The 24,636-nt window shown below is 35.2% G+C and overlaps 1 protein-coding gene across 2 annotated transcripts; it reads right to left on the bottom strand.

Moving 5' to 3' along the window:
- Positions 1 to 41: 41 nt before the first annotated feature.
- Positions 42 to 24,158, bottom strand: Papss (PAPS synthetase). 2 transcript variants are annotated; one of them, XM_053747086.1, is made up of 14 exons: positions 23,933 to 24,158; positions 16,759 to 16,933; positions 14,979 to 15,151; positions 12,557 to 12,694; positions 9,709 to 9,828; positions 9,137 to 9,277; positions 6,799 to 6,861; positions 6,108 to 6,347; positions 5,413 to 5,568; positions 4,921 to 5,026; positions 4,530 to 4,672; positions 3,730 to 3,888; positions 1,828 to 1,936; positions 42 to 1,352 (listed from the first exon to the last, which is right to left on the bottom strand). In XM_053747086.1, the coding sequence occupies exons 1-14, from the start codon at positions 23,969 to 23,971 to the stop codon at positions 1,243 to 1,245; spliced, it is 1,872 nt and encodes a 623-aa protein (XP_053603061.1). In that variant the 5' UTR covers positions 23,972 to 24,158; the 3' UTR covers positions 42 to 1,242. The 2 variants fall into 2 exon arrangements, with proteins under 2 accessions (XP_053603061.1, XP_053603060.1); XM_053747085.1 differs by lacking the exon at positions 23,933 to 24,158 and adding an exon at positions 21,950 to 22,167.
- Between the last annotated feature and the right edge of the window lie 478 nt (positions 24,159 to 24,636).

The following is a 24,636-nucleotide window of genomic DNA, read 5'->3' as shown; positions in this document are numbered from 1 at the left end:
AAATGAATGACTCTACTTATGAAAAATAAATAAGACTCGAATTCAATATGCAATATTTTATTTTTAAATAAAACTATTAGCATTAAAGCACCATAATTACTAAAATTACAACAATTTATAATATTAAACCTCTCACTGTCTAACAATACGTCCCATTTATGTAACTAACTTACAATAATAGAACTGGTATAACATAAATGTATAGAAAATCATGATTAGAACTTAGAAAAATATACACAACTGTAATGTGATTAGTTCCCGATAATAAAATTATTATACAAATAAGATTTGATATATAGATATTTTGCAAAAAATTTTGCAACATGTAATACTCACACAAACATTATAATAAAAGTATTAAAAAATAAAATTGCAATTTTTAATTGTACGCCTTTATAAACCAAGGTATTTACATTTTACACAAAACCTGTGGAATGTGTAATTTATTTACAAAAAAAAATTACGAAAGTTTACAACGGAATGTAAATTAAAATTCAAGATTAATTTTATTGCACGTTTGAAATTGGAAGTTAAGCACGTCATATATTAAAAGTAGAAAAAGTAAAATTAAATCTTACTCATATAAAGTTTTCATTACTTACCAACGTCCAAGTGCATTTGCATTATGCATTTTACACATTAGATACGAGTGTCACTCCTATAAAATTATGGCGACATTTAATATAGAATTATGATCTCAGAGTAATATCACATAAAGCATATTCTTAGAACGGTATTTTTTTTAAATTGTACGGGAAGACTATAATTTGTAAAAAATAATATGAAATAATCATAATTATTTCAGTATAGAGCCATAAACACTTAACATGTTTATTGCTATTATAAATTTCTATAATATAAAATTAATAATAAAATTCGTCAAATTTGAAACAAACTGTTTTTATAAGACGGAACAGTGACTTTTGGACACTGCCAATCCAAGGAAGGTACATTTATTCGGTGTGTTGTGATTGGCTGAAACAAGATGTCGGACGGTATTTTTTATAGGTATGCTTGATGTAATATTACATATCTTTCTTTTCAAATGTGTTAATTACTAACACACTCGAAATTATCTTACCAATATAATTTAAAGACTCAAATAGTAGCGAAGTCGTTCAGTTTAAATCAATTTAAGTGAATTCTATACATCAAAACTTAGTGTCTCACCACTATATCATTTTTAGACTTTCAGTTTTAGGCCAGTCATCGATGGACATAATTTCTAATTAATAAATAAGCCTAGTTGGTATCCATCTTGGATTTGAGAGATTGGTAGTAGTCAGCAAGGATTTTCCATGCAGAAGGCGCCATGAAACCTTTTGGAGGCTCCTTACCTGCTTTGGCGAGACCTGGAATTAAAACAAGTTTTTTTTACAAAAATTACATCTTTGCCACAAGCTTACTTGTGACAAAAAAACCATGTCCGTGCCGTAAACGTTTGAGGAGTTCCCTCGTTTGAAGCCGATCGGGGCTGCACCATCAGGTCATGCTTATCATAATAATGCATATTGTCATAGAAACTGAAGCGACGTGGAAAATTTCACCTGTTGGGCAACCGGAAGTAGGAGAAATCTAACTGAAACTAAAGAAAATCTTGTAAAAAAAAAAAGATATGACATTTTTGACACAAGATTTTATTGTCGTCAGTGAGATCCTAAGAGCAATAGTGAGTGTAAAACTTGAGTGAGAAACATACATAATAGTACTATTTGTACGGGTATCTTATTGCAATGAACTTGTAACAAAATATAATGTCCCTGCAGTAAATCTTACGATCGTGTGTGCACTGTCATGTCAAGCATATCAAAATTAAAATTTTCAAACCTCTCATGCGAGTTCCGGATATAAAATCGAAGTCCTCTTTGCGGGTAGGATCGAAGAACGCCATCTTGCCAACAGATGTGTCGTATGCTGCCACGCGGAATGGAATTATCTGTCCAGAAAATAGTTCTATTTTTATATGTTAGTCTAAAAGATAATACATTTTGGTCACACACACAGCCGTTAGTTTTGGTTGTATTTGCAGTCGTTAAAACCCGCCAATCCACAATGGGCCCGCGTGGTGGGTCATGGCCCATGCTTATCCATCTACAAGGAAAGCCTGTGCCCCAGCAATGAGTTGTAATACGTTGTAATGGCTGTTGTCATTATACATATAGTATATGTATAATGAGGTACTTTTATAAACGCATTTACGGATACTATCCCTACCTATAGGTATCCAACTCGGTTTCTCCTGGTGTTAGGTCTTAGTTCTCTAAGAACTCGTAGGGATCATTATCAATTAGTAATGTGGTTAAAAGTACTCCGAGGTAATATCGATGCCACTGAACTCATAGTGAGTTATGTCTGTTGAATATGTACATAATAGAGGCAATTGTCAACCACGAAAACTGTTCGTAACACCTCACACACGTACTGTATCCCATGCACTGAAACCTGAGTGTGATGTGTTCGTGGACGGATGGAAGATGCTTGTCAGGAATTGTTTGCAGATTTGTGAGATTAACGAATGTGACTTATTGTAAGTGCCTATTTTTTCTTACTAAATACTTTAAAAGGATACATATTGTATATAGTTAAAAAAATAGTGTGCGTTACTCCAGCTAGAATTTATTTCCTACAGAAATATGAATAGAACCTATAATTAGTGCCTAATCAGCTATGTATGTGCCCGGCATGAAACATTTTTGCCTGTCGTAGTTTTTTTTTAAATGGAAAAAACTATTTCTGCTGGAGTATCGAGTTCTAGCAAGAAAATTTTAAACTAATAATCGGAGAGAGAAATATTGTTCATGGTCAGCTAGCTTGTGTGTGTGGAAGTATGTGCCGCGAAAATATAATTTGTGCGTGTTCAGGTTATGGAGATACTGAGATTTGTGCTGGAGTAACGTTTTGCAAAATCGTGTTTCTCCTAAACCATTACAGGTACGCATGTAGACTAAATATACACGAGTAGCTCTAGATTTGTGCTCATGGCACATATAATTAGATTTATGAAAATACTTATAATTTACGAGTTATCGCACATTTTTTGAAAAACAGAAAAATTGTCGCAGCGCCGAAATGAGAAAACGCACAAGTCCACTGAAAACTGTATTCGATCCTTCTTGATGACTTATATATCCATAAAAACTTTCAAAAGTGTAGGTAGATCCGTCATTGAATTATAGTACTAAAAGTAAAAACGGCGCTATCATAAGTTTGACGTCAACATACAAGAAATCCGGTCAACCCAAAACGTGCGGGTGTGAACCAAAAGTTAGTGCATATAGTCCAATAAGTCAGCGAAAACAGCTTTAAATATAACGGCTGGTTATCCGACCAAATTCGAATGACTACGAAAAAGCGGCGGTTTCATACATATCGATCGCCTTCTTAACTTTAATCCTGTACCAGTTGAAAAGTGTTGAGCAGAAGTACACAAAAGTAGAGAACAGACAAATAAAAAAATATGAACTTATTATTGTATTATATTTTCGTGATGTTGCACATGCACATTAAACTTAGACAAACATAAGCAAACTTTAGGTAATAGTACAAACATCCAGACATTGCATGTACTTATTTTTTTATTACGATGTAACTAGGCTGTGTATAAAGGGACGTCACAAGGATTTTAAGAATTGTAATTAGTATAGGTTTATATTGGACAAATAAATTATAAATGGAGTACTGGAGATACATTCTAGCTGGAGTAACGCACACAAAATAAATAGTCGTTACCTCGAGGTCATTGAGGCCGGGCGCGGCGCTGAGCAGCATGGCGCCGTGGCGCGGGTCGTAGAGGTCGCCGCCGTCGGGGTGCGGCATCCCCGCGGGGTCGCGGCCCACTATGTAGTGGTTCGCGCCTGCGTTCATCCGGCATTTCGCGTGCCATTGCACCTGATGGACAAGATAACCGTAATTAATTGACGACCTCGGTGAGGCAGTAGTAAAGTGGCTGCCTCTGAACCGAGAGGTCCCGGGTTCGATCCCCGGTTGGATCATGATGGAAAATAATATTTTTCTGATTGTCCCGGGTCTTGGATGTTTATCTATATAATATATTTGTTATAAAATATAGTATCGTTGAGTTAATATCCCATAACACAAGTCTCGAACTTACTTTGGGGCTAGATCTATCTGTGTGATTTGTCGTAATATATTTATTATTATTAATTCAACTACTAGCATCCCGACCCGGCTTCGCTCGGGTAAAACAATGATAAATTACACACTTAAACCTTCCTTCATTCATGAGAACCGTACAAAAATCCGTCGCGTCGGTAGTGAGTTTATCACGTTCATACATACATACGCGACAAGGGGACTATTTTTATAATATATGACGATAAATATCATCTATCGCGCTATATATTTAATCACGTAGATGCAACGTTGTTGATGTTACCAAACTCCACTGCTCCGTTGCGTCGAAAGAGAGAGTTACAGATTTTCCGCCAGCACGGAAAGGAAATACATTGTAATTTTGTGTGGAGCTTGGCTTTAATTAAACAGTTTTCAGCTAATAAAACATAAATTACCTCGGTAGGTCCAGCATACATCATGGGCGAGGGGAATATGGCGAGAATGGTAGAGTTGGGGTCGAGCACCCCTTCATTCAACACCGCTTTGTGTTGGTTCATTCTCACATCTAGTGGCACGTCGTCGTCCTTGGTCCAACCCCCTGGCGATTAAGAAATATCTTATAAAATTATAGGAATGCTTATAGCGTTTAATCCGTTCATTTGTTACTTTTTTCTTTCAAGAGTTGTTATTGAAATTAAAATACTCTACAGGACCAAACCTTATTACCTTCTTTTTTAAATATCATAAATAAATCATCGCAAGTGAGTACGAATATTTACTAAATATTTTAAAAGGTAAGGTAAATAATGACCATGACCCTCAGCCATGTGGAATATCATAAGTTACCTAGAGGATGTAGTAGCAATATAGGTCTTTTATATCCTCTCGCAACCAACTGTCGCTGTGTGTCCTGCATCAGCAACGCGTGGCCGTTGTGAATAGGGTTGCGGAGCTAGAAGAAAATTAAATCAATTTGTACAAGTTTCTACTAATAATCCCACTAATATTATAAATGCCAAAGTTTGTGAGGATGTGTGTATGTATGTGTGTTGTTACTCTTTCACGCAAAATCTACTAGACCGATTGTTGTAAAATATGGAATACAACCTGGAATAACATAGGGCACCTACTTTTTATCCCGAAATTCCCACGGGGGCCAAGCTCCAGGGCGCAGCTAGTAATATAGAATTTCATTAATTTATGGTCAGTGCAGCAGTTGGAAGCTAAATCGAAGGCTGTAACTTTTGGAAAAAATAATACAGACACAGTGTCACGTCTTCAATATTTAGCGACAACCCTGAGCCTACCCTGGTTTGTGAGGCTCGTGTCGGTCAGTACCTGGAACGCAAACACAGCGTCGGCGCGCAGCTCGGCGGCGCGCGCGCGCAGCTCGCGCGGCGTGAGGCGGTACCCGTCCAGCCCGTCGTTGTAGCGCACGCGCGCGAACACCTCCAGGTTACCGCCCACCAGCCAATCGCCCGCCTCCGATATCATCTGGGAAACAGTGCAATATTTACTGCGTAAACTGGCATAAAAAATCGGAAATATAAATGCGAAGGACTGTCTCTCTGTTCCACTTGATCAGTTGGACCTAATTTAATGAAATTTTGTATGCATGTAACTATAGATCTAAAAGATTAATGGGGGTTGAAAGTTGATATCGTATCTACATTTTTTAACTCCGCGTTAAAATAATTAGATCTTGGATAGCTAATTAATTTTCAGAACCAGCCATCGCGCAATCATGTCATTACGACTCTTCTCCTATCAGTATTTTCATTTGGATTCTATTTGAACAATTTGTTAATTCCGAAATAAACGTCTAAAGAAGGAAACCCAGAACCACAATACTTGTAACTAAAATCAATGATAGTAACAATACTTTGCATATTAATTTCAACACAAACGATTAGCGGGCGTGAAACGCCATGCATGAGTCGAATCGACTATAATTTCATGAGGCACGAATAAAACTTAATAACTTGTCAACTTGGTTTCCATCAGTTCAGACAAATATGTTATCAAACACTAACCTTGATATAAGGATGTCCAGTATTATAAATCCCGAACTGCCTCGAACACCTCTCGACTTTCCTATGAGGGTAGAATTCCGGCGCCCTTAAAACAGCTACCGCCCTTCCATTATACATCAGGGCTATAGCGTCGGATCCACTAGCTTGCTCTTTGAATTCTGTATCAACTGGAAGTACTATAGGGACGGATTGGTTGACGATTGAGCCATCGGGAAGTGTGAGACAGTTTGAGTGAAGTGCCTAGAAAAAATAGAAATGAATATTACGTAAAGTGCGACGCACACCAGCACATGCGATAATAAACCACTATTTTCATAGTTTCACATGTCAATGTCACAATACTATGGAACACAATACTTGTATTTAGTCTTCGTATACGTTTTTACGTTTACATCAAATTTACATCGAGCGTTTATTAACATCAAATACTAATGCTGCAGTCAGGCGTGATAGAATCGCTAATAAGTAGGTAATATTCCATTTTCAAGTTGCTCTTCTCCCTATTTCGTTGTTTGTTAGTGGCCAAATACAGCGTTATAAAGCACAGTCTATTAAAAAAGTGCTGCTTTTCTTCTTTTATCGTGTTTGCCAGCATATGGCATTAAATAATAAAGTTTAATTACCTAATTCCTTGTTTAGTTTGTATCGACTGTTGTTTATGTAAGAAGTTATACAGTGCAAGTATACTTACTTGTAGATACTCGTGTTCCCGCATGAATCCTTTTAGTGGGTAAGCCCATCCTTCCGACAGCACCTGTAGTATTCAATTAGTAACCACATATTTGTGAAGTAAACTTAAAATAACTTAATTTGGTATTTGGTTTTATGATAAGTCTGATAGACATAGGGTACTATAATATATGCGTGATTTCAGTCGCGATTTAATATACGTAGATTAAATCGCGACTGAAATCACGCACACATCTGATTTAGTCTATAAATGTGATAACGTTCGAACCACACATCAAAAAGATATAGGAGATAGCCTATTGCCATTTCTCTAACAAAATTTGTGCGTCGATACACGGGACGGAAGGCAGATGAGTGGGATACGCGACTCCGTCATAGCTCCGCCTCTTTTAGGGTGTTGTGCCTGATGAACAAAGTTTGGGAAATCTGCATTATAGGAAAATGAAGTAGGTTAGGCTTACTTCAATTTCCGATAATGCAAAATCTGTGCACAATTTGATACACCGGGTCTATGAAAAAATAAACTATATATTTGGTCCGTTTTTAATATAATATTTGAACGTAATGTACCTAATGTACTTTGAAACCTTATTTAAAAGATAAAATCGTAAAAAAGCGCGCTCTTATCAAATAATAACGTAATTTTAATGCTGTAATAAATAAATCCTAATTCATACAAAACATCTTAATCTTATCAAAATCAATACTTAATGAAAATAAAAATCAATTAGAATATAATATATATTGATATTGTCAATACAGGCGATTAGGCACCTAAGACTTGTACCATAAAGTATTGTATGTAAATAATATACTGTTGTCAAGTGGTTGGTTTAGTCGAAAAAGCTTAAGATAATATATAATAAAAATAAACAAACTCACTTTTGCATCACTACATAGTATAAAACAAATTCGCTTCCTGCTGTCTGTCCCTGTATGCTTAGATCTTTAAAACTACGCAACGGATTTTAATAGATATAACGATTCCAGAGGAAGTTTATATTGTAACATGCATATTATTGTAGCCGGGGCGGGTCGCTAGTTTATAATATTTCGTAAAAAAATTGGTGCCATTAAATATTTTACGTCATATTATGAGAACTTTATCATTTCTATGTGCTGTTGACTGTACATGCCACGCCTAGATATTAACCACATCGTAACAATAAAGGACATGACATTGCGTGGCACAACACAATAAAAGATAGTCGATATCTCGCGATAGCTTTATCTCCCACAATTTTTCCAAACGATATCATCGGAATAACATACATCTGTCTGATTAGTAGTTATCAGCGCAGCAGGGAGCAACACAATACTTAATATTGGTTGTTAGGAACTGATCATAATAACTTTTACTTACTACAGCTCACTGGCGGCCGGTCTCGGATTCGATCGGGTAAAAACACAATCAATCAATCTATATAGGTATATAAAACTCTTCCGTTACTGAGTGACTGACTGACAGACAACGTACAGCCGAAACTACTGAACGTAGGAAGCTAAAATTTGGCACATAGGTTCCTGGGAAGTGTAGGAGAGCACTAAGAAGGGATTTCTTGAAATTCCCACGGGAAACGGATTTTTACTCACATACGAAGTTGTGGACAAAAGCTAGTAAATTATATATCTAAAACTTCCTCAAGAATCAAACTATCTATTTGCAAAAACCGTGCAGTAATTTTTAACTTTATCGCAAACAGATAGACGCGTCAAAGGACTTTGTTTTATAATATGTATAAGGATAATTGAGTAAACGAAGAAGAAGATACCTATTTTCGATTTTATATAAAAACAAAGTCGCTTACCACTGTCTGTTTGTCCCTATGTATGTTTAGATCTTTAAAATTACTCAGACGATTTTGATGCTGTTTTTTAATAGATAGTGATTCAAGGTTTATATGTACACAACATGCAAAATATGCAACTAAGCAACGCGTGCGAAGGGCGCTAGATATAATTAACATGTGATAAATAAATAAAAAAACATACCTTTGGGTAAAGAGTGCCAAAATCTACCCTTTTGATTTATTTTTATGTCACGAAAATACGCTGTGTGAATAGGCCTTAGCTCGCGTGTAATTAATTTATGTGCACGCAACGTTATTGAAACGTATTATGTACTGTATATTTCGTAATAAGACTTTACATAAAACTGATATACAATACATCTTAACAAACACACGGTACTTCTAGCTTTACAGATATTACGTTGCTTCATCGTGTTGCTTTAGAACCCGAGACATTGACAAAAAAAAAATGCGCGGATGCACATAATAAAAGGCGGGCGAAGCCGCGGGCAATGCTAGTACATAATAAAGAAAGAAGAATATACAGACCTGAACCCATTGCAAGTCCAATGTAGTGAGCTGAACTTGCGGCAACCTTTTGGCTTCCTCCTGCGCACTCGACAGCCTATTGCCGTATATGAACAGCTCTTCCACTTCTATATTCCTGTTGTCGAAGCGTGGGATTATATCCTGCAACATTACGTTATGGCATTAAAACATGTACCGTAAATTAAGACGACTTTCTGTTTTGTACGATATAAATAAAACTGAATTATATTTATTAGCTAATACTGTGCGAATGACAGAAACTAACAGTCAAATTAGAAAGTAATTCTTCGATGTATAATACCCAGATATCTCCTGATATTGCGTCCCAACTGCCTCACGTAAATCTGCCTGATTTGATTGGCCAGTTAGCCATATCCAACACTTGTGAAACATTTTTAACGATATCTTTTCGATATGTTACATAGGCTATCAGATACTTTATCAGCAAACGTTGAAATAGGTCCTTAAATAAGCAAGTTATAGTCATACACAGCAGTATATTTCGCCATTTGTTTATAAGTATGTTTTTACTTGGAACAATAAAGTCTTATAAATAAATAAATATATTTTACTTGTGACTCGAGAAGTTTGATGACCTCCATAGTGGACTCCTCGATAGTTTGGCCCACGGTTTGCAGCACCAGCTCTGGGTTCTCCGGCCGCTCATAGGGCTGGGTTATACCTGTGAAACCCTGTAACCAACAAATATGCTAAGTAGCCTAATTACAATTTCAATTTATTTATTCAATAACAATTTTACAATTGTGTCTTAAATTCGGATAAATAATTTAACAATAATTAAACAACAAGAAATAATATCAATATAATATATTATAAGGACATTACATAGCATGCTCACTAGGTGAAAGAAAATAACTTGTTTTAAAACTTGTTATTTAAAGAAATCCTCTTTCTCATATTCATTTCGTACCAATAGATAATTCTTAAATTTTTTTGTAAACACCGATAACTTTAGGTTTTACCTGAGTCCCACCGGTAACTTATTAAAAGCTTTAATTGCTTTGATATCGCGGGCTGTGTTCAGGAGTACCAATTCTCATAATCAAAGTCACTACGATTCCGGGGCGACTTGAGCATTGAGATTCTTTTCGTAATGTTTTAGCGTACGCATATTTTCAATTCAATCGTGAAAGCTCACGGATAATTTTTGCATCAGTTTAATCAGTCAAAGAAGACAGTTTGCATGGGAAAGGAAATTGCCAATGTCATTACCGGTTGTACCAAACGAGTTATGCCAGCGCCAAATCAGGATAACGTGGATACTACGTAAAATAGACGCGGGCAATGGTTCGTCAATAAATCCATCTTTGAAAACATTTTTTATCACGACGTACTCGTATCTACTCATGATGGTGATAAAATATTACAAAACAAAGTCGCCCGCCGAAGTTCTAAACTTTCACGCCATGTCACGGATTATGATGCAGTTTTCACTGTTCTTTAGACAATTTATAAACGAAGGCTTCAGGTTTAAAATATCTACACACTAATTATTGCAAAGAAGTTTTTTGTATGTATTTATACATACAAAAAACAGGGTAGAACAGGAGATGCCAGACCAGTCACTTTTAAAAAATAAAATGTGCTCCCTCTATGTAATAATAATTAGCGTAGATAATTTGTTTTTTTTTTTCATACCACTACTATTAGTGGTACCGCTTTATAAATAAACTAATAATAATAATATAACTAATTATGTTAAATAAATATATATAACTAATTATGTTTGATTGACACAAACATTGCTATCGGGGAAATAATAATCTAAACACAAATTAAATTGCAACGGCCATGAGCTGAAACTTTTCCTAGTTGTGACCAGTGAATGTATCAAGGTTATAAGGACAACAATATCGCAGAACAAACGTTATAGGTAAAAAATATTATAATAATTACATATTTTGAAATCAATTGTTATTTCGTGTCCTTTTTTTTCTTACGACTAGACCGATTTTCATCATAGCCAGCATCAAATTTTTATCAGGCAATCATTTTATCAGGCAAATGAAGTCGGCAATAATGCTATTTTATTACTTGCTGCGTCCCGGAGCTTCTCTCTCGTGGGTAAAATACCCTATGTGTTATTCCAGGTTATATTCTAGCAGCTTACTACATTATATAACATTCCGTCCAGAAGATTTCGCATATATAATATTAGCATTGTATAATATTAGTAGGGTGCTGTAATAAGAGCAAAATATTTTACATAAAAGCCCTAAACAATCTCTTCAATTTAATAAAGCAGAAGAGTTTGTCAATTCTTTTGTCTGCATATACGTAACACTGCTGGGCATACGCGCCCTTACGAGTATATCTTCATCGCCCTTATTTTTCAACCTATCTTAAAATCTGAACATTATTTTGTTTGTAGAGGTCGTTCCGCCATTTCCTTCTTTTTATAGTATAGTGGGCAAACGAGCTTGCGGCAAAGCAAATGGTCAAAGACTCCTAGGCCTCTGCAATCGTCCGGAACACCAATAGGTACTGGCTAACTTTACCCAGGTCGCAAGCAAGAGAAGCGCCCCCAGCCAGTCCCATTTCAGTACCAATATTAGTTTTCAAAATTGATAAAACGAGTCCCTTCGAGCGCTATATATTACGTTTGTTATACTCGTATTTACTTATTTGTATATTTAAAACTACTTAACGGATTTTGAAAAAATATGCAGTTTTCTCTTTCATTAAGATAATATTTCTGAATATATGTACTATATACATATATACGATTTGGCGGGGTGACTAAATAATAAAATACAGTCACTTTCAAAGGTGCCACATTTACCTACTTTAAAAAAGTTCACATACTTTTGAAAGTATACGTATTTCCTCAATTCGAGATAACAGTTAACATGATAAGATTGTCTTATAGAATATTACGCTATCTTATTATTATTATCTATGCTACGTTTTTTTTCTGATAGCGTCATTTAACCCAGGGAAATAATATGTGGTGTTGAGTTGACACGTCACAATGTTATACAGTGATCTGAACGTTTCGACGACCGAGTTCGTATTCCAAACTCGCACTAAGCACTGGAATATAGAAAGGTAGGGGCATACATATGTGTAGTGTGTTTTATGGAATTGTGACTGGCTGCGTTAAACATGTGTTACAATTTCATAGAAAAAAACCGCAGCACTACGCCGTAGGTATTTGGTCCGAACCGACTGTCACGGCCGACCACATCTTGGCGAAGCCACGGATGTCGTAAAAAAAGATTGTTATTATTGTTGTTGATAGTGATCATTGCACACATCCGCTATCTAAGGTCCTGGGTTCAATTCCCAGCGCGGGTTGTGATCACAAATATTTATAGGTTTTGGGTATGTTGTGTCAGTTTCTGTGCACGTATCCATCCTTACAAGCTTAACGTGGGCCGTTGAGTGTTAAATTGTTACCTTGATCTGTCCCTCCCTAGCTTTCTTGTAGAGGCCTTTCGTGTCCCTCTGCTCACAGACCTCCAATGGTGTGTCGATGAAGACCTCGAAGAAAGGCAGGTCGGAGTCGGTGTGAATGCGGCGCGCGACCTCACGGTCCTGTAACAGATATATTTTATTTTACTTTAGAACAAGACTAGGTCTTACCCGCAGCTCTGTCTGAGGTAGCCGACGGTATATTTGACTATTCCAAATTTTTTCAAGAGCGATTTAGCCATGAAAGCATGTCAGACAGACAGAATTTCGCATTTATAATATTAGTGTATAAAATTATCGGCAGATAACATTGCAAAAGAATTTCAAATGCTAGTCTGGAAATTCTAGATTGATCTTTGAGCAAGAGAATAATACAGAATATCCCACCATCTGATTCTCTTTCAGCGCAGATTGAAAAATATTATGATTGGCTATCGCTGATGGACTTTTATTTTTACATCGCATATTTGTGACTTATAATAATGCACCTAACTTATAACGTTATTGTTAGTCTTTAACATAAAACAAAAATAATTTATACCGTCAATTACATAATAACTAGCTAAACAAGTTATACTGCGTGTCATTATTTACTATTATTTACATTCAGTATTTGCTATGCTATAACTGATATAAATTCTGATGGCGTATCAAAGTGTGGACATTAATTATGGTGATTGTGTGAAAATCAAACGCGAAGTTCAACGTTTTCTTGATTATTTTAAACTATTTTTATTTTTAAAATACTGATCACTGCCTGTTGCACGAAGTAAGCAATAAATATATCAATAAAACCATTTGCAATTTTAAATAAATTAAATAAATAAATAAATTTTTTAGACAAATCACACAGCCCCAAAGCAAGTTCGAGGCTTGTGTTATGGGATACTAACTCAACGATACTATATTTTATAACAAATACATATATAGATAAACATCCAAGACCCGGGCCAATCAGAAAAAGATCATTTTCCATCATGACCCGACCGGGGATCGAACCTGGGACCTCTCGGGTCAGTGGCAAGAACTTTACCACTGCACCACCGAGGTCGTCAAATTTTACTAATCGTCATTTTACTAAGAAATAATTTGTTTCCGGTGACACATCATCAAACCTGGTGAGTATGCGACTACTCCCCACTAGATGACGGTAGGTATAGTTGTAAATCATGTCAGATGCCTTTAGACGACTTGAAAAATCTGACATCAGCATTAGCAATAAGACAGAAGACTATGAAACTATTAAGAATTTTTCAATAAACAACACGTTTCTTAAAAGTTTATTTATTTGTTTCTCTTCATGCTGTATCAACTCAACAAACTTGAAACGCATACCTACATGAAAGGAGTAATTCCGTGAAAGTTTTACATGGGCGAAGCCCGAGGCAAAAGCTATCTAAAGGTAGGTATTACACAAAGTTGTAAGATGACGCCGCCGCCGGGTGAACAAACTCGATTGTAGACTTGAAAATTGACCTATTTATCATACATATAAGCGAAATGTTAATATTCTTTGGGTTAACCTAACCGTCATCATGTAGATATGTTTTAATATATATGTGTAGAAATATATTTATTTTTCGCGCAGGCAGGTGTCGTATAAAACACTATCTACCACTCGAAAGAAAGTAAGATTCACAACCCTGGCGTTTGCGGCTCTTGAAGCGGTTGTGGTGTAATGATTAAGACGCCTGTGGATCGAAAGGTCCCAGGTTCAAATCCTACTTGTGCCACATGAGTTTATATACCAATCTGATTCATGAATAGTAGTTTTCATAGTTGAAGTTCCATCACGTTGAAGGAAAACATCATGAGGAAACCTGCACACTGTTTGATTATTTACTTGTGTGTAAAATGGAGAAGGCAATGGCAAACCAATCCATTAATAGTGCCAAGGAAGTTGTTGTGCTTGTTTCATTCCACGTAATAACTACGCCTAGTTAAAACATACAATGCTTTGTCTCTTTCTATCAATTTCAAATATTAAGTGCCAAAACATATTTAAGCTTAGATGTTGTTCTAACTTTTTTATTAATAACAGGGTTATTAGGTATATTTATATACACATTCTAGTAGTAGTAGATCAAAGGTAGTTTAAACCATTAGTTTTACATACATGCCAATGACATTTATCGACGAAGTGATTGCAACTAACATAGGATATTGCATAAGAAACTCTAGAATGTCAAAGTTAATATTAATAGGGTCTACTACTATTAGATAGTAAACTTATAAATAAATGCAAATTCAACCGGCCCTAAACCCTTTGCACGATTGATGTACAATTATGATAAAAGACAATTCATGTTCATGAGCTACGGTGCCACGTACACAGACAGACGGACACACTTAGCGGTCAAACTTATAACACCCCTCTTTTTGCGTCGAGGTTTAAAAAATAAGTTACCTCGGCAAAAGGCGACACAAAACTGCAAAGACAGACCACGCCACTGTCGGCAAACAACTTAGCCACCTCGGCCACCCGTCTGATGTTCTCCTCTCTGTCTTCCTTGGAGAAGCCCAGGTTCTTGTTCAGCCCTGTTCGAATGTTGTCACCGTCCAGGCCGTAGGCGGGAATACCTTCAGCAATGAAAAATTAATAAGTTCTGTGATGACTCTTTTTGCTAGGTTTTGGGTCGTCAAATCATTTGGAATGTTATCTCATTGTTTTACTAGCGGCCCGTCCCGGCTTCGCTCGAGCAAAAACATAATAAATTATACACCTAAACTTTACTCAGGAATCACACTATCCATTGGTGAAAACCGCATGAAAATCCGCGCAGTAGTTTTTGAGATTATCGCGAACAGACAGACAGACGGGGCACAGGACTTTGTTTTATAATATGCATAAGGAAGGAAAGATATTATGTAAGGATATTATTATTATAAGTGATTACGAGTATTCATTTGTAACGACGAAATTGTAATATTTCGCAGTAGATTCAAATGAAGAAATAGAGCAAGTATCTTTGGTCGATTGGACTTTATGGTAAGAAATTAATTTTTTTTCATTATACATACACTGCGTACTCACTGACTGAGCATATTATGATTTGGCTGGTAAAAAAAAAAAAACGATGTATGCATGTTGCATTCATAATACTTGTCAAAACTCAACTCAAATAGTACTGTAAAATAATTACCTATGAATGACAGTAGATTAAATGAATATAATTTAAAAAATGCAATATCACCCATAGATAGTGGTAAGCACGATAAACAATACCCAAAGTCGTTAAAAACACCGCTCTATCAGTTAGCAAAAAGGTGTTAGTTATAACAATATACATGCCGCATAACAATAAACATATACGATAATATGTTTAGTACTCCGTTTGTTTCGTCACAAATGTAAACAATGTATTAATCAAAATATGCACTTTAAAATTGATCTCTTGAATTTCCCTAATCTGAGCTTTCTTTTACAGCAATAGAGAGCCAGGGTCAGGGTACGCTTTCATACTTTTTTCCTCTCCATTTTGCACTGTCTTCCACAACTATAGTTGTCAGACGCATATCATCCTTGACGATACCGAGCCAAAATTTCTCGTATTAGCTCATTTTGCCGGACAAACAACATAATCAAAATGTTTCCTACTTATTGGAAAAAATTATATTCTTGCAGACTTTATATGTAACAAATTAAACAATTTATAGAAACAGTTAATTTTCAAAGATATTGATATTAACGTAGGTACTTTTTAAAGTGAAGCATAAAAATATTGATAAACGGATAGAATGTCAAAATTGTGTACATTTACCCAAACAAGCTTGATATAGAAGCAAAGTGTTAAATTACTCTCGCGTTAGATTACCGTTATGTAGGTCACGTGTGTTTTACGTGTGGTAATTAATTCAGTTAGGTTCGTCTGTTAACTTTATTGTACTTTAAACAAACTCAAGGCCAATCTATATTTACTGGTGCAATAAGTAAAGTAAGATGCAATAATATATAGGTTTGTTCTCCTTATTTTCGAGTGTGTTAATGGTTAACACTGAGTCAAATTTTATTGATAGATGACAGACCAGATGAGTTCTAATACCATTAATTCAGTTGCGCAACGGTCCGACGCCAGGTTGGGATTGATCGATATAATATTATCTAATCTCATTATGGTATGTACAACTGTATATAAAAACTTGACTTCTTTTTCGGCCAGTACTTCTCATGTGTGTGAGCAACCCACCTTTAGACACCAAGTAGGCCTCCAGTGCGAAAGCAATGCTGGTCTTCCCCGCGCCACTGAGCCCCGTGAACCATACAGTGCTTCCCCTGAACGCGCGACTGCCGAGGGCTCGACTCCTCTTGGCTCTCGACACCTGGTGTTTCTGCTCCACCACATTTGTTGCAACTTGGGCACACTGAAACAAAATAAAAAAATGGTAAACATTTATTTATCGGCCGTGTGACCAACGACAAAAACCTCATTCGACCATATGACGCACTACTAGGTGATATCCTTGGCCATCAGCATAATATGTCCTACAAAGAACTATTTCTGTTAATGTGTAGGTACTTACACAGAAAAAAGAAATTTTTTTCAGGGTGTTTCCTTATACACTAAAACTGTGGAACAATTTGTTCAGTGCTCGCTTACTTTTTCTTGTTACATCGTCTAATTGATTAAAATACAATACATTGTTTTATATTGATATAACATATACCACACATCGTTCATTGTTACCGCATAGATTGTGAGGTTGGCCATACGTAGTATCATTCTGTTAACATCTTTTTACAAAATCTTTTTTAAAGAGAACGAAAGTATGCACAATACTTTTCTTAAGACCCATATTTGGAAAACTTGCGCCACTATTAGAATTGTATAATTAAATCTAAACAGTCACCATTTTTTTTCAAGTTGCTATTAGTTTATTATTAAATATATTTTATTTACTTCTGGGTTCTAATAGCTCGATTCGACTCGATAGATTATACTTCCTTGGTTTTTTATAAGGTAATTTTATGAGTATACAATAATAAACAGTTCTATGCAACTCAATACAATAAAATTTCGCCTTGACTGTTTCTAAAAATACTTCCCCGTTTTTTAGTTTATTATGCGGATCGTGTATTGACCAAAGTAGCCGCTAAAACCTGCGGATTTTTTATATCATGTTGATAGTTTTTTTCAATGTGTATGTTCGTGAAACTGCCAAGGCCATGTCAATCACAACACAACAGCAACTTTATTTATAAACTTCATGCAAAAAAATAGAAACAATAGGGAGAAGGAACTATGCCATGGATATGCTATGGAATTATCGAACAAACAGCCATAAATATTGTGATTATTAGACTTGATTGAATGTTATAATACTGATATTTGGATGCCGAAAATCGTGCGAAGTGGAGAAGAAAAATTAGGAAATCCCCTGGGCTCCGGCGCTTGGCATCGGAAGAGAGAGATAATAAGAGAACTAAGAAAAATTTTCTGAACTGAATTTTCAGCAACTGCTTTTTATTACAACCCACAGACCATTTAATTAAATGGTCTGTGTTACAACGTGAAAATACGATAGCGGCATTAGTGTAGTTACAGTAAATTACACTGCCAGTGTTAGGAAACCTTGGTAAACTCAAGATATGACCTTCGATATCTTAACATCATACACTAACACGTGTTTGTAATGAGTCCTTGTACAGCCGAGAGCACATTGGACTGGACATACCCAAATTCATGGCATAATTGCCGCTATTACCTCCACATAGAAGTCCTTGTAGTGTAACTTCGTAAGCAGGTGACTGTACTCATCCTAATCAAACAAATGCGTGTTAAAAATTGCGCATAAATTGGTACAATTGCTTCGAAGATTATAATGTATGGGACTACATGCATAGTAACTAATTATGATTCCAGCTCCACATGCCGACGCGAATGCGTGAACATTGCGAAGTTTTAGTGCTTTTATTTGCCAAAATGAAAAACCAGCAATGTATACCAAATCCGTTAAAGTGTGGCAAACTATTCGACGTCAGAGTGGAACAGGCATTATATTATGTGGTACGGCCCATACCACATAATATAATATGGATGGATATATATGGTTCATGCCAGGACGAAAACCTATGTGTATTATATGTATAAATATGGGTTTACACTGGTTGAAATCGGTTTACTCCCATTTATTTATGCCCCGGCTTAAACCCTTTCTGTATGTGATGATTACTGGTGAGATTTTGGTATATTTATATCAAAATATTATTAAATTCCAATAATTCTGTAATAATACAACGTCAGAGCAAAATTTGGAATACTTTTTTGTATTCAAAAGTATTACTGGAATTCGACCGTACCTACTTATACTACTACTTTTTATTTGACCTTTTTTATTTTACCACTTATGCAGTACAGTATCTGTACGTAGAATATAATCCCACATCTTCAAAGTAACAGTTCTAAAAAACTACAATTATTTATTATCTGCTGTTGCTATGAGGAAGTTCGATGTTATCAAAATCTATCGATTATCGTAAGTATCGTCACACCAACAACTGCATAAACGCATGCGGCCAGTTGCACACTATTATTTCACGCATTACGCCAGCTGGTTTTACGTAAAGCACACTTTCTCTACATTCTCTAGATATACAGTGATGTGGCTGGGCCGAATTGAATTATGAATATATACGATATTGTAGTTAACACTCGAATTGTTTGTGAACTATAGACTTTTAACAAAATGTATCATGGAGATTTTACTTTAATGGGAATATTAAAGTAAAATCTCCATGATACATACTAATACCTTCTTGCGCTAATTTTGTTCAAATAATCCTTAACTGAGTAAAAAAAGCCTTGCTGCTGATAAACAACAATAGCATTATCCGAAGAGGGTTGAAGTCAGGCAGATCGGTCGTGAAATCACAGCCAAATCGAATCTGTATTCGTAGACAAAACATTTGAATGTGTTTTGATTAGGAATACAGAACAAATAAATAAGGTTTCAGACGAAATGGCAACCAGCTCAACTTGGTGCTAATACTATGTGCCAAAGCCCTTATTTTCAGCTGGTACCAATAAAATTTTGGGCATATCATGGCATAAGAATGTATAATATCGATTTTTTATATAGGTATGTTTTGAATATTATATGTAAAACAAAAATTTCTGATATTTCCTTCGGACGTCAAAGATAAACTCGATGCCGCTGATAAATACTCTTATCACTAGTTGTCATTCTCATCTATAGGATTAAGTCGGTCCATTCACTAATAAATACAACACAACACGGCTACAATAATTACTTTATTCCATCAATCAATTATAACTAATGTGATGTGGATGATAATCTTAGTAAAAATAAAAATGCCTCTTAGCTTTGACCTCAGAATATAAATTTTCGAAATGATCGTCATATGTAATAATCAAGATTTTAGACAGTATTAGCTGCGCTCCAGGACTTTGTTCCTCCCCTTTATGAATTTAAGAATAAAAGGTACCCTATGTGCTATTAGTACTTTCACAGGTAGAATATAACCTATTCTACCTATGTACTAAATTTCATCTAAGTCAGTGCAGTAGTTTTTTTCGTGATTGAGCAATTAACGTCGTCACTCACATACAAACTAGGTAGCTCACCCCTTACTTTTTATATATTATTAGCTTGGCCCGGGCTTCGCTCCCAAGGGAATTTCGGGATAAAAAGTACCATTCCAGATTATACCTATATATTCAACAAGTAACAAACACACATACATCCTCACAAAATTTCGCATTATCGGTAGGATTATTATTTCACGATTTTGTGTGTTGTTGTCGGTTCAATTTTTTTTGGAAAAAAGCTTTTATGTGATATGAGTAGGATTCTGATATATTCAGAGGTTTATCGGGATTGCGGTTCCCTTAGAATAAAAATTTCCATATCCACCCGTGGTGGATGGAAAATCAGAGCCCAATTTTCAACATTTCAGTTTTTTTTTACGCGGGTTTCAGGCGCCCCAGGCCATGAATTCGGCCGGACACGCGAGGATGATAGAGAAAGACTATTTAAAGGTTTATCCTTGCTGCGTCTGACAGTCCAGGATACAAGATTAGAAAATGAAATGATTTTTTTTACGATTGGAGTAGGTACTTATTTAATATATAAAAAATATTACGATCGTGACTGAAGAATAAACCATCTATAAAGTTACTTAGTTACCTATATCTTTTTATTGGTATCATAACTTTGTATGTCAGCAAATGAAGTCAATTTAATGCAATTACTTTTAAGAAAATCATGAACCTTCCTTCATAACTAGATGTGTATTAAGGTTTTTTCTTCAGAATAATGAATCTTTGTCAAGTCACAACTAGCTTTTTGTATGTACCTATATGTCCCATGGCTAGACAGAAGCTTCCCATAATTTCTACCACGCATCCCTGTCTTAGGTCATTTCTCTCCATACCTTGTCATATGCCTTAAAATCTGACCATTTTCTCGATAAATAAAAAGCTATTAAAAAGAAAGATATAAAACAACCAAGATATCAAACTACTAGATGTTGCCCGGGGCTTCGCTACCGTGGGAATTATGATATAAAATATAGCCTATAGCAATCTCGAATAATATGCCTTTCTAATGGTGAAAGAATTTTTGAAATCGGTTCGGTAGTTTCGGAGATTACCCGCCTCAAACATACAAATTCACAAACGCTTCCCTCTTTATAATAATAGTACAGATGAAGCGTGATTTTCTAACTTAACTAATAGCATACGAAACTAATCAGCTTCATTAAAATTTCATAGTTGCTTATAACCACTGCAGCTGCTATAGTAAACAATTTGTTATGCAATAACTATTAATGGAACAGGAATTAAATTAGCAAGAAAGTTTAGCCGGAAAGAAAGTTGAAGGGAGACAGTGAAAGTTCATGGGTTGTACCAAAACTCTCCGTATTAATGAGACACTAACAAGTCACTGCTTATTTAAATTAAAAAAATACACAGCTTTATTTTAAAACGAGCTTTTTCTCACGGCCTTGCCCGCGTAAATTTCCCACGGGATTAGTTATTTGTCCGAGATGAAAATTACCCTATGTCCTTCTCCACTTCAAACTACATGATGATTGGTTGAATAGATAGATCGTGAAGAGATAACCACCAAATTTACGTTCGCATTTATAATATTAGTTAGGATAATGTAAAGCTTTATTTATGATACTGTGATGCATGGAGCAATGCACCCACCACTTAATAATTTGCATAAAAATCGTCAGCTTACTTACCCATATTAATTTACTTTTTATGGGTCCAATAATATTTTGAAGATCGTCAGGTAGGAACGCCAGTTCCTCGTACTTTACATAAATATGTCAGATACTTGTTAGTAAATATACCGCCTAATACATAGAACGGAAGACATGTGCAATACAAATAAAACAAGCTCACTGACCGTTCTGTTTCCATTCCCCCATTCTGCTATGTTGTACTTCTTGAAAGTTTCCGACACCTTCAGGTTTCTTTGTTCCAAACTCATTTTGAAATTTAAAAAAAAAACAACAAGGCAATTCGAAGCTGTTTCGCGCCAAATTCGATCGAGTTTGTAAATTCAAATGGTGCAGAGACGCGGCAGCGCATACGCCGCTTTGAGCTACACTGGCAGACTGGTACATTCACTCGCCGATCCGTATTATAAATTGACGTAAAAACACCATCACAGTAAATTACAATTGGACTTTTATTGTCTAGTATTTGCTATCTAAGCACGGTCTAAAGTTTTAGTATTGTTCAGATCGGAATTGCGTCACTACTTAAATTATAATAACGAAAATTTTTTTTCAAAATCGGGGTACGACATGGTTGGGGCTAGATTCTCACGCAATCAAAGTCGACTTCATGAGATTTCTGCAATTTTTTCTGAAGGTTTATGCATTTACAAAAATTTTCTGTCACAAAATTACGAGTGAACACATCGATCGATAGAACTTTTTCGTTTGTTAATTTCCAACCATAAAATGAGAAAATTAATGAATCCCGTGATGATGTTCGACCTTTATGCACAAAAACATTTAAGTATCTGTGTTCTTTGGATTCCTGTTTTAGTGAATCTGCCATGACAGACACACAGTACCTTTTTAGAGTCAAAAGTTAAACAAAGAAGACAAAGTTTGTAAAAATAGGGACTTTTGTATGAATAAACAAGGGGCGAAACTCATAAGAAAGTGAACCTGGGAAGAAGCCATAGCTACATTCTAATACAGAGTAGGTATAACAGTGTTAATGCTTTTATATTATGTTAAACATAAAATATATTTTGAAACAGTAGCGAATATTAACCAATAATACAAAATATAAAAAGGTTGACACAAAAAAATTAAAAGGCCATGCTGCAGCACCAACTTTGCTGCACATTGATGACCATATCACTTTACTTGGATTTGTATATGATGTCATAAAATGACAGGACAAACTGTATATTTCCAAAGATAAGATGCATTAGAATACATTAAAGTGTAGATTTGAATTTATATAAAATCAGTGAAAGAAGAAAAAAGTAATAATTTTTAAAAATATGGCATGCCCAATCTTCTACTAACACACAAATCAATTTAAAGTAAAAGAGTATTTACATTTTTTTAAGAGTATATTTCTGTTTGTATTTTTGTGGTTTCCACAGTACTATTGGTATAGGTCTAACTTCAAAATGCAATGAATAATCTTAATATGCTTAGAAGACTGAAAGTTATACACATGCAAACTTTATGGGCATAAACTTATTCATTTTTGTTAAAATGCAATTTGAAACTTTCTATATTATTCATTAAGTAAAGACAGTTTGTCCCCATTAGATCTATTGAGCAGTAATAGCTTTGATTTATTTCAAACTAGTGACCTGTCCCAGCTTTGCTCATGTAAAAACATTATAAATTATACATCTAAACCACACTATGAAAATCCATGTAGTAGCTATTTTTAAGTGCCTGCTGTATAATATTAATAGATTATTAGATATTTACACTTATATACATCAAACTACTTTTACCAATGTCCCTTTTATCTGAGTGTTGTCCCAGTTTCTTCCCCAGCTAGAAGTAAGTTTATTTACTATGTAATTCTTACTTCTACAACAGTCTAGATTATTTTTGATGATATTAACTAATGCACATACTACATGTTGTCTACTTTTAGTGTGAAAATGTAATATTTATAAACTGTCACAACAAACTAGAAACAGTAACAACATAGCCCGGCTTGCAAGTATTAACTGTTTTTAAACAACCAAATAATGTAAATAATAATGGAAATCTAATTGTGGGTTGAAGAGGAATAAGCATACAAATGTATGCGAGAAGCGACTTTATTTTATACCAGGTAAATAGACAAGACATGAAATGTGAGAATGAGTCATTTACAAAATAAAAATAAAATTACTCACAGTTTTCAGTTTCTTTTTAGGCCGTGAACATCCCTCCATTTTCTACTATTTATTTACAAAATAAAATTTGTTTTATGACTGCCGATTATGTAGAACTTCCGTAGCACTTTTATTAGCTACTATGTGTTATTTCAAATTTATTTTATTTGCATTAAAGATTTTATATCAGATAAAGAAGAGCAAAAAAGAAAATAGGACTGAGTGGGTGCGGTATACAATACTGTCAGTGGTTGTGTCAGTGTCAGTCAACTAGTTAGTCATGTCAACAAGGTGTCGATGTCATGTCTAAAAATATCATAGAGGTTCAAATCAAAATAGGTATTAATTACCCACGTAGGTATTAGAGTGATTTTATATAGGATAGAGCCGAGATTCATTATTATAATCACGGACAAAACGCCGACATTAGCCGAGGAAATGTGCGAAGCATGTCGCGATGATAAAATTATGGACAGACTGTCTGGACTGAAAGTCTGTTTTAGATAAATAATAAATGTCTGTGATTTTAAGCCACATACATTCAATAGTAGGGAGTATTACTCAGCAACATTTATCCCCCCAGATGGACTTCATACAGGTCAAGATCAAGATCTTTAGTCAAAATCAACTTTATATCAGTTTATGACCACAGTTGACCAAATATGCAGAACATAACCTAAAATAGTGGTTTTACCGCCCTTCAAATTTCTCATGGTCTAAAACTG

The sequence above is a fragment of the Plodia interpunctella genome, chromosome 6, assembly GCF_027563975.2.
Source record: "Plodia interpunctella isolate USDA-ARS_2022_Savannah chromosome 6, ilPloInte3.2, whole genome shotgun sequence".
Taxonomy (NCBI): domain Eukaryota; kingdom Metazoa; phylum Arthropoda; class Insecta; order Lepidoptera; family Pyralidae; genus Plodia; species Plodia interpunctella.
The sequence above is the reverse complement of the archived record's forward strand: the minus strand, read 5'-3'. Positions and strand labels throughout refer to the sequence as shown.